The sequence below is a fragment of the Lynx canadensis genome, chromosome D4, assembly GCF_007474595.2.
Source record: "Lynx canadensis isolate LIC74 chromosome D4, mLynCan4.pri.v2, whole genome shotgun sequence".
Taxonomy (NCBI): domain Eukaryota; kingdom Metazoa; phylum Chordata; class Mammalia; order Carnivora; family Felidae; genus Lynx; species Lynx canadensis.
In genome coordinates, this window is record NC_044315.2 from 31,623,830 (window position 1) to 31,636,169 (window position 12,340).

Here is a 12,340-nt window from a genome sequence, read left to right on the forward strand (position 1 = left end):
ACCAAATATTGTAGATTACACTGCTTTTTTAGTTATTCCCTATAAAGGATCTTATTGCTTTTTACACATTATCTCTTATTGTAAGGTCATTTCCTTGCACTAGGCACTTGATGCAATTATTTAAAACAGCACCACCTGTCCAGAAAGAGATCACCCATAACTGGCACAGTCTCATCATTCACATAGCTTCTAAAACCTCAACTTTTCACCTTTCTCCTTATGTTTTTCTCTGTGTTTTCAGTGACACCAGCTTAATTATACCCTCATGCTTTTATTCACATTACTAACCACTGTTCATCTAATCCAATTCCCACTATTCTTCAAAGTCTTATATCCTCTGCAAAACCTTCCAAGACAACTATAGCAAACACTGACTGATTTACTCTCGACTTGACCTTTTACTCTATTATATACTTAACAATTATTAAAATGAATTGTTTACCACTTTGAGCCTTAGTTTATTCACTTATAAAAGAATAACACCACCACTTGTCTTATTTATTTTAATCAGTTCAGAGGAGCTAACACAAAATGATTTCGTTGAAAATAATGAACATGTGAGAAGAGGGAAAAACCCTCCAAACCAAATTGGCTAAAATGAGTAACTTAAAACACCATAAGCTTTTTGTAACAATTAATGTATCTTTAATAATTTTTGCCCATTTTTTTCAGGTTTTATAAAAAGTCCTCTAGTTTTTAAAACCTATTTTATTTCAGCCAACTCTACTCCACAAAATCTATAACAGAATACTATTGAAAACAACCAAAATGTCTAATAAGGAGGTTGGAAAAATAACTACAAAATACACATAACAAAATGATGGTGCAAAGATCTATTGATCACACAGAAGTTCACGGTGCACTGTTACGCAAGGAAAAAACAGATTGTAAAATGGTATGGATAGTACAATGCTAATTTAAAAATATATAGGCCTTGAAAAGGATATAAAAGATACATTTTAAGGAGCTAATCTTACTTATAGCTGAGTAAACTATATTATGTGTGTTCATTTATTTATTCGACAGATTCCTACACAATGTGTTCGTCACTGTGCTAACCTTCTGTCCCCAAGGGAAGACAATCATCAGGGAAGACAATCATCAAAATAATTTACAAAGAAATAAATGCAACCATTATAAATAAATGTTATAAGCATTATAAAGGAGAAGTATCTGATGCTATAAGCATGCACAACTGGGGATATTCCAACGTTTTTCTATTCTATAATATTTCTAAGAGTAAGGAAAGGCTTAAATAACTAAAAATGAATTCAATTAAAAAGCAGAAAGCAAACTCCAATTCTAAAAAATAGATAAAAATGCTTAAAAGTTGCAAAACTGCCCCAGAGTTCCCTAAAATTATCAAATCATTCTCAACCAATTTGTCTTTGCACCTTCTACTAAAAATTATCTCCCACCTGCTAAATTTAGAGAGTCCACCAAAAATTAAAGCCTGTATAATCAACATAAAATGGACCACATTAACCACATGTAGAATTTACTCTATCCTAAGTGAACGCTCATGGATGACACACTTTATCCCAAAGCATATTCTACAGAATGCTATTACTTGAAAAAAAAATCTCTGTGTTCAAGTAAACTTAAAAATACTAGGTTAAACAAAACTAAACAGTTTTTTTTCTTCAAGACTTCCCAGAGTCCTTAAAATAAAGGCCCCAAATCACTTTTCCACAATTCTGAAGTTCAAAAAGTTCTCAAAAAGTTCTAAAAGTTTATTTTAAAAATAAACATGACATGAACTGTTCTAAGGTTCTTTATAGTTTTCATCTCATTTAACCCATTCACATATCTTTCTGTAAAAACTATGTGTGTAATTACAGGGGCTACACCAAACTCAACTGGGGATGTTATTTAATAAACATATATATCATAATATCCTTCTATAATCTGATGATTTCTGAATTCCAAAACATATCTGATACAAGAGTTTTGTAAAATGCATTGTGGACCTGCACTAATGCACAATGTGAATCTAGAAGAGGAGCATTTCCACATTTTCCAAACATGTCACCATGGAACTCCCTTTTAAAAATAGTGAAAGAGAAAACACTGGATTAGAGTATGCCCAAAACTGACTATAAAAGGCTACAATGCCTCATAACTAATAAAGGAGCCCAGGGCAAAGCCTCAGGAAGACAAGTGTACTGAAAATGATGTAAAACAAATGTTCTGTTGTTGTCGTTGTTGTTGTTATGTGCCTAGGTGGCTCCATCAGTTAAGCCTCCGACTCTTGGTTTCAGCTCAAGTCATGATCTCACGGTTTGTGAGTTTGAGCCCTGCATAGGGCTCCATAATGACAGCAGGGAGCCTGTTTGGGATTCCCTCTCTCACTCTCTCTGCCCCTCCCCAGCTCCCTCTCTAAATAAATAAATAATTAAATAAACAAACAAACAAATAAATGTAATTTAAAAAAATTTTTAAAAGGCATGGCTCAGTCGGTTTTGGCTCAGGTCATGATCTTATGGTTCATGAGTTTGAGCCCCACATCGGGCTCTGTGCTGACAGCACAGAGCTTGCTTGGGATTCTCTCTCTCTCCCTCTCTCTGCCCCAGGCTTGCTCACTCTCTCTGTCCCTCTCTCTCAAAATAAATAAACTTAATAAAAAATTTTTTTAATATCATTTTATGTACTGCTGTTATAACAGAAAGGAGTTTAGTATCTTATAAAGAAAGAGTGGGCATATGCTTACCCAGAAATATCAAGGGAGAGAGAAACTGTATTTGCCAGATCCAAGTATTTTTGTTACTGAAGACTAACCTCCTAAATTTGCTCTGAAGATAAAATTAGTATATAGGCTAGTGCATTATTTTCTTCTATTTCATCCCTGTAAGCTGTCTATACCCACCTGAAGATGCTCAGAGAGGGTACATAAGTACTTGCTGAATTTGCTTCTTTTTTTTTATTCACTTGGACAACTGGACATGACACCCCCACAAATATTCTCTCTGATCTACAAATATTCTGAACTACCATTTAAAAAATGTGGCAACACTTTAATTGCTTACCATAAAAATACATTTAAAAGTAATCCTTACAGGGGCGCCTGGGTGGCGCAGTCGGTTAAGCGTCCGACTTCAGCCAGGTCACGATCTCGCGGTCCGTGAGTTCGAGCCCCGCGTCAGCCTGTTTCCGGTTCTGTGTCTCCCTCTCTCTCTGCCCCTCCCCCGTTCATGCTCTGTCTCTCTCTGTCCCCAAAATAAATAAACGTTGAAAAAAAAAATTTAAAAGTAATCCTTACAGTTAATATTTTTACTCTGCTATTGGTAAAGCCTGTATAGGAGCTACATCAGTATTTACCCCCATAAGTCACAATTACCTTTGAACACATGAATAGTAGGTCATAAATAAACAAAAGGTTTCAGGTGACAACAGTACTAATAAAACAGTATTACATACTTTAGCACTGGAAAAAATATTTCCAACTTAAACTACTAATTAATATTTTTGAGAGGAAAACGTGCCAAATCAAACTAAATTTATATAGCCTAAATATGTGGATTATTACAAAATTTAAAAGGCTTATTTCTGAAAGTTACTTTAAAAAATTGTAGTTTTTCATCATCTGGCCAGTGTAGTGGTTCAACTTTGCAATTATCAGTTCATCAAATTAAGCCTGTTCTTAATAGTAAATTTTATGTTTATCAATGATATATTACATACACATTTTAAAATATACTTAACTGTATTCATTTAAGTAACAGCAAGTATATCAACTAAACAAACTTCACTCTCTCATTTACCAACTCATTATCAAATTATTGTCAAATCCTAATTATCTTTGTTACTGAGGGAAGATATAAAAAATGGAAATCCACAAATAATGACAATAAACCACAACTCATTTTAGTAAACAATTCAAGTTTTTCCCAACCAGGCAAAGTTTATAAGCGGAGTTCAACATCTGCTTTTATCTCACCTATCTTCTTGACAAACAAGACACAGAAACTGATTAAAAGGCAAACAATAGAAAAAGCAAAAACACCTGAGTAATGAAAAGATAGTGCAACCAACCACCGAAGATTTTATTTACAGAATTTTTTGTTATTCTTTAAATAGACTTGCAACAAATACACGGGGTATTCAAATTTGATGTAAGACAAATGTGCAAATCTTCTTACAAAATATGCTTCATGTCCTATTAGTTGATGCAATGTTTTTCCTTGTATTTCACATTTTTCCTGGGTATGAAAATATATACTGAAAATAGAGTGCTAAAAAATATATGATGTGGGAAAAAAACAACACCCAGAAAGATAATCTGACTTGCCTTGGTTTAAGTTGCTATGTACTCTATATAGTATTGGGAATGGTATCTCCTGATATCAGTGCTTTTTCCATTTGCTGTACTGGTCTTAGCCTGGGGGGAAAAACACTTCTCAAAAATGATGGGAAGCATTATTTATCAAGAATCTGGTCCAGAGAATGTAAAAACATTATGTCCAAAGATCTTCAACTGAAAATTAAATTAAAATGTACTGTGACAGTATTTTTTTCTGTTGAGTATACAAAACCTCTTCTGCTCTGAGTTTTAATCAGTGGAAGAATATAAAACTTGATCTCTTAAACACACACACACACACACACACACACACACACACACACACTTTTCATTCTGTTAATCAGTGCCTCTCATGCCTAATTGCAAGAACAACATGAAGTATGCTTAAATGTAATTCTCATCCATTTGTGTTAGCTTACCAGATTTGTGCTTCTTGTGTTTTGCTTTCTTTTTGATGATCAATAACTTATTCTGGATCTCAGGTTTGTAAGATTTGAATGCAAGAGAATGAAGACTTTCACGCTTTCTCTGTAAGTTTTCATTTAAAACATCTTTCAATTTCTTTTTTTTCTTTTTCTTCTTTTTTGCCCTCATTTTAGTTAGTTTGATTTTCTTGTGACTCTGCAGTGACTGCTCTAATAGAATGTCTCTTACAACTTTGTGGCAGTTAAATTCTGGATGATCACTGTGACTTCCATTTACATGTATTTGGCAAGATTTTAGAGCATTTTCTTTTAATGGACTGGGTTCAGGCTTTACTCTGGAAGCTTCACCATATTTTTCTTGATTTTCTATAAACCTTATTTCACCTGGACTAAGAGGCTCTCCAAAGCCAGTAACTTCCCCTGGACTCCCTGGTTCCCCTAAATTTTCTTTATAACAATCAGTTTTTTTAATTTCACAGGGCCTGCAAATTCTAATTTCACAGCTGGATTTCACTTCCATTTCAACAGGGATGTCATGATTATCCAAGTTCATCTTAGCAGAGCCCCAAGTTGTATCAAAATTAGTTTCCTGCTCTTTCTTGAAGGCAGAGGAGAGGCCTATACTACACCTATGTTCTCCATTACTCGTACTAACATAGTCACATTTCAATTTCTCCAGTTTAATCCGAGGTACTCTTTGTATTTTAATGGGTGGAACTGGAAATTCTGGGGCTTGAAAAGGTCTCTGTTTATAAATCCGTACATCTGCACCACAGAACTGTGGAAAATGCACATAAGCATTCTCCAAATAATCGTAACCCAAGATAACTTCCCTGCATTCATGAATAGGCTGTCCAAGTACAGCATCTTGAACTTCTTTTTGTGTTTCATACACAAAGTCACAAAGACCCTTAAGTAACCATACTTTTTGGTAAAAAGGTAGTTCATGAAAAGGTTTTTCTTCCAATGGATTAACTTCTCCAAGAACTTTAAAAAACTGAGGACATAACCCAAGCTTTTCAGCACAGTTATCAGGATTTTCAGTCTGTCCTACAGCAGTATACCACTGCTGTACTTTCTGTCTCAGTGCTGCTTCCCAGGTCCTATAAGGCAAAGTAGGTCTTCGATGTAAGGTAGGTCTGCGATGAGGTGGACTTAACAGAGAAGTCATTATTTTAGAAAGAAAAGCATTACACTGAGGCATCAGAAGACAACGTTCCAATTCGTAAAAGACTATTTCTGGCAAATTTAGAATTTGTTGGGCTAAACAAAGAAAATGACCAATAGCTGGAATTTCCCACATAGTCTCCATACAAGTTGGAGCTGCTTGAGCTAGGAGTTTTCTTTCCCATTCTTCCATTTCCTTTTGACTAGCTTCTTCTGCTTCTTTTCTTTCCTGCTCCCGAAGCCTAAAGAAAGTTTAACAAATTATACTATTGTTAAAGTAGAAAGTACCATTAAATACTAAATATTTGGTGTCATATTAATCTTTAATCAACAAGGCAAATGGCTACAAAGTATCTCATTAGATGTACCATTATTTTCTTCAGATGATGAAATAAATATATAACTTGACACTGAGTCTTCTGACATTTCTTCATCCAAAGTAAAATTCTTCAACTTAGGATGTGTATCAATTTCAAAGTAAATGAAAAAAATTTAAACATGTGTACTAAACAAAAGCACAGGGTAGTGCTTTCTAAAAGTAGTATGATGTCATATAAGAACTATAAAGATATTTAAATCCTTTGACATGGTAATTCCGTTCCTAGAAAGTTTTTGTTTGTATTAACTTGACAGAGTTAACTTTAACCATATAAAAAAAGTTATAAAGAAGTTTTTATAAACTTTTGTAAAGTTATAAAAAAGTTACACAATTGGGAAATAAGCTGGCTATTATTAGGTAGCCTTAACAACTAAAATTATGGGAGGAGGATGGCACAGGAGTAGGGGGGCCCTAAGCTTACCTCATCCCTTGAACATAGCTAGATAAATATCAAATCATTCTGAACACCTAAGAAATTGATTTGAGGACTGAGAGAATAAAACTTCACATCTACAAGAAGAAAAATGACCACCTCGTGGAAGGTAGGAGCTACAGACAATTGTTGTGGAGGAGAAAAGAACTGTGAGTGCTGCAGAGAGGAGGGAGCCCTGATCATGGAGGTGTGCCTGAATGAGAGAGAAAGAGTGAAGCAACAGGCAGGGGACTGCACAAGAAAAACTCTTCCCCAACACCAGTGACTGGGAAAAAGAGAGGGGCTGACTGTTAGTTTTTATGAGCAGTGGAGCTCAAAGTCTGAAGTTTCAGAAGACCCTACCATTGCTGGGTTGTATCTGGCAGGCTTAGCAGTGCCCCAGTGGGGAAGGAAGGAGGAAGGAGATACAGGAGTAGGAAGCATGATCTGAATATCCCCTGGGTCCAACTGGGAGAAACAGTTCCCCTTCTTGGGAGTTCATTTGGGAGTGGTGGCATGGACTCTCCCGGGACAAAAGAACTGATGGTGCCAATGTGTTGCCCTATTCCCTAGCATAGGAACAAAGACACAGGCTGAAGGTATCAAGTCTTGGTGCCAGCTTTTTGCTGCACTTCACCATAAACTCTGAACCACTGTGTGGTCATGCAACTGCTTTCCTGGGACAAACTGGTAAATGGCAAAAGCATAGCAAGACCCTCTCCCAAAGCATCAGCATTGGTGCGGACTACACAGTTCCCTAAAATCTGGAGTTCTGAAACCCAGCCACATGGCACAGATAAAACATAAGAGTACTGTGCTGCCTGGAAGGCAGACAGTTGGGACTCAGACAAGGTGAAGGCAGGGATCTGACAGAAGCTGGGAACAGTAGAGAGGGATTCTTTGCTCTTCTACAATGACTTCTTGAGGAGTGGCGGGGAGAACTCCTTGCTCCCAGGAGAAGAGAGCTGGCAACATCACTTTTTTGCTCTCCCCCATCAGTACTGACCAAATTCAATGAGCTAAACAGCCTCCACAGTGGAGACCAGAGCTGCTTACAACAAGCTCTATCCCACTGTGCCCTGCAGGTGCATCTCTACTAGGGCAAGACCACCTGAAAATCAGCGCAGCAGGCTTCTCCCCCAAACCCAGTGCACCCCTCACGCACAGAGTTTACTGACAGAGTGCTTCAAAGCTTCAATTTAGGAGAAATAAGGTCTAGCTTCATTTTTTTTTTGATCCCACATCTTTTCAAAAGCAGATCAAAACACACCTACAGACCTAGACAAAAACTACCACACAGTGGACAATGTCCAAACACCCCCTACTGCAAGCAAGGAGACACTCTACAGAGGACCGGCCTGAGGGTAGGAAAAGCCAAAATACAACAACAAACTGCATATAGGATACCCCTTTTGTTGGTCTCTTCTTAATATAGCCATTACTCTCAGGAGCAGGAATAGAACAGGCTTTCCTAATAATCACACACAAAAAAACAGTGACCTAAAGAAAATGACAAGACAGAGGAATCCATCCAAAAGAAAGAAAAGGAAAAAGTCACAGTTGGGGATTCAATCATTACAGACATAAGATATCTGAACCATAATTTAAAACAACGATTATAAGGATACTAACTAGCTGGGCTTGAAAAAAGCATAGAAGATACTAGAGAATCCTTTACTGCAGGGAAGTTTGCAGCTCTAATTTGCTGAAATAAATCTTCCTCTTCTTTCCTCTCTTCTTCTAGGACTCCTGTGATACAAATGTGATACAAATGCTTTAAGGAGTTGTTGAGTTCCCTAAGTCTACCATCGTGATCCAATACCTTTGTTGCCCTCTTATTTTTTGCTTCATTGTTCTCTATAATTCTGTCTTCTATATCACTGATTCATTCCTCTACTTCATACATCCTTATTGTCATGTCATCCAGTTGGGTTTGCAACTTAGTTATAGTATTTCAGCAAATTAGAGCTGCAAACTTCCCTAATATGGGGAAGGACAATACACATCAAAAGTCAAGAAGTGCAAGAACTCCCATTAAATTCAATAAAAACGACCATCACAAAATACAAGACCAAAATACACAAAGAAAGAATCCTGAAAGCAGCAAGGGAAAAAAAGTTCTTAACCTACAAGGGAAGACAGACCAGATTCACAGAAGATCTATCCACAGAAACTTAGTAGGCTAAAGAGACTTGCAGGATATATTCAATGAGCTGAATGTGAAAAATATGCAGCCAAGAATACTTTATCCAGCAAGGCTATCATTCAGAATAGGAGAGATAAAGAGTATCCCAGACAAACAAAAATATAAAGGAGTTCGTGACCACTAAACCAGACCTCAAGAAAAATTAAAGGGTACTCTTTGGGGATAAAAATACCAAAAGCAACAAAGATTGAAAGGACCAGAGGTCATCATCAGAAACACCAACTTTAGGGGCGCTGGGGTGGCTCAGTCGGTTAAGCGTCCGACTTCGGCTCAGGTCATGATCTCGCAGTTCATGAGTTCAAGCCCCGCGTCAGGCTCTGTGCTGACCACTCAGAGCCTGGAGCCTGTTTCAGATTCTGTGTCTCCCTCTCTCTCTGACCCTCCCCCGTTCATGCTCAGTCTCTCTCTGTCGCAAAAATAAATAAACGTTAAAAAAAAAAAAGAAACACCAACTTTATAGGTAACAAATGGCATTACATTCATATCGTTCAATAACGACTCTGCATGTAAATAAACTAAATGCTCCAATCAAAAGACATAGGATATTAGAAAAGATAAAAAGAACAAGACCTATCACACACAATGCTGCCTACAAGAGACTCATTTTAGACCTAAAGACACAAGCAGATTGAAAGTGAGGGGATGGAGAACCATCGAATGGACATCAAAAGAAAGCTGGACTAGCCATACTTACTTATATCAACAAACTAGATTTTAAACCAAAGACTGTAACATGAAAAAGGGCACTATATCATAATTACGAGGTCTATCCATCAAGATCTAACAATTGTAAAATTTATGCCCTCAACTTAGAAGAACCCAAATATATAAATCAATTAATTACAAACATAAAGAAACTCAGTGACAATAACACAGTACAGTAGGGGACTTTAACACTCTACTTATAGCAACAGACAGACCATCTAAGCAAAAAAATCAACAATACACAGTGGCTTTCAATGACGTACTGGCCCAAAAGGACTTAACAGATATATGCAAAGCATTTCATCCTAAAGCAGCAGAATATACATTCTTTTCAATGTCACATGAACATCCTCCAGAACAGACTGGGTCACAAATGAGCCCTCAACAGGTACAAAAAGATTGAGATCATACCATGCATATTTTCAGATCACAAGACTATGAAATTTGAAGTCAACCACAAGAAAAAATTTAGAAAGTCCTCAAATACATGGAGGTCAAAGAACAGCTTACTAAAGAATAAATCGTAAACCAGAAAATTAGAGAAGAAATTTAAAAAGTACATGGAAGCATGGGGCGCCTGGGTGGCTCAGTCAGTTGAGCATCCAACTTCAGCTCAGGTCATGATCTCACAGTTCGTGGGTCTGAGCCCTGTGTTGGGCTCTGTGCCCATAGTTCAGAGCCTGAAGCCTGCTTCAGATTCTGTCTCCCTTGCTCTCTGCCCCTCCCCTCTCACACTCTCTCTCTCTCTCAAAAATGAATAAATGTTTAAAAATATATATTAAAAAAAAAAAGTACATGGAAGCAAATGAAAACATGGTGGTCCAAAACGTTTGGGATACAGCAAAGGCAGCCATAAGAGGGCAGTATATGGCAATACAGGCCTACTTCAAGAAGCAAGACAAGTCTCAAATACACAACCACACCTGATACCTAAAGGAGTTAGAAAAGGAACAGCAAATAAAGCCTAAAACCAGCAGAAGGGAAATAATAAATATCAGAAAAGAAATAAACAATATAGAAACAAAAATAAAAAGCCCCAGTAGAACACATCAACAAAGTAAGAGCTGGCTCTTTGAAAGAATTAATAAAATTGATAAATCCTTAGCCAGACTTATCAAAAAGAAAAGAGGGCCAAAATAAATAAAATCAAGAATAAAAGAGATCACAACCAACACTATAGATATACAAACAATTACAAGAGAAAATTATGAAAAATTATATGCCAACAAACTGGGTATTCTGTAAGAAATGAACAAAATCCTAGAAACATACAAAATACCAAAACTGAAACAGGAAGAAAAAAAATTTGAAGAGACCTATAATCAGCAAAGAATTTGAATTAGTAATCAAAAATCTCCCAAGGACATAAGAGTCTTGGGCTGGATGGATTCCCAGGGAATTCTACTAGACAATTAAAGAGTTAATACCTATTCTTCTCAAACTGTTCCAAAAAAAACAAAAAACAAAACAACAACAAAACCAACCAGAAATGGAAGGAAAACTTCCAGACTCATTCTACAAGGCCAGCATTACCTTGATTTCAAAACCAGCCAAACACCCCATAAAAAGGAGAATTACAGACCAATGTCCCTGATGAACAAGAAAATTCTCAACAAGATACTAGCAAATCAAATACAACAGTATATCAAAAGAATTGCTGACCATGATCAAGTGGGATTTATACCTGGGCTGCAGGGCTGGTTCATAGTTGTAAATCAATCACGTGATACACCACTTTAATAAAAGAAAGAATAGGAACCATACGATCCTCTCAATAGATGCAAAAAAAGCATTTGACAAAACACAGCGTGCATTCTTGATAAAAACCATAAACAAAGTAAGGATGGAAGGAATATACCTCAACATCATAAAGGCCATACACAAAAGACCCACAGCTAAACTCATCCTCAATGGGGAAAAACTGAGAGCCTTTCCCTTACATCAGGTATAAGACAAGGATGTCCATTCTCACCATTGTTATTTAAAATAGTACTGGAAGTCCTAACCTAAGCATTCAGACAACAAAAAGACATAAAAGGCATTCAAATCAGCACGGAAGATGTCAAACTGTCACTATTTGTAGACAAAATGATACTGTATGTATAAAACCCGATAGACTCCACCAGAAAATTGCTAGAACTAATACATGAATTCAGCAAAGCTGCAGGATATAAAATCAACATACAAAACTCAGTTGCATTTCTATACACCAATAACAAAGTGGCGGAAAGAGAAATCAAGGAATCAATCCCATTTACAACAGTACCAAAAACCTTAAGATACCTAGGAATTAACCTAACCAAAGAGGTAAAAGATCTGTACTCTGAAAACTATAGAACACTTATCAAAGAAATTAAAGAGGACATAAAGAAATGGAAAAACATTCCATGCTCATGGAAGAACAAATATTGTTAAAACATAAAAGAAAATATATAATATTTTATATTATAATAAAATATTATAATAAAATATTGTTAAAATATAAAAGTCTATACTACCAAAACCAATTTACACATTTAATGCAACCCCTATCAAAATACAACAGCATTTAGCAGAGTTAGAACAAACAATACTAAAGTTTGTATGGAACCACAAACGACCCACAATAGGCAAAGCAATCCTGAAAAAGAAAAGCAAAGCTGGAGGCATCACGATATGGACTTCAAGCTGTATTACAAAGCTGTGGTCATCAAACAGTGTGGTACTGGTGTAAAAAGAGACACAGTGATCAATGGAACAGAATGAC

General features: G+C 36.4%; 1 protein-coding gene across 2 annotated transcripts in view; it reads right to left on the reverse strand.

The window, feature by feature from the left end:
* KIAA2026 (KIAA2026 ortholog) overlaps positions 1-12,340 on the reverse strand; it is a 135,579-nt gene that overhangs the window by 65,547 nt on the left and 57,692 nt on the right. Inside the window, exon 3 of one of the 2 annotated variants that reach the window (XM_030294259.1) lies at positions 4,720-6,134. In XM_030294259.1, the coding sequence (XP_030150119.1) occupies positions 4,720-6,134 (1,415 nt within the window). Of the gene's footprint in view, positions 1-4,719; positions 6,154-12,340 lie in introns of those variants that run through there. The other variant, XM_030294258.1, reaches the window with a different exon arrangement.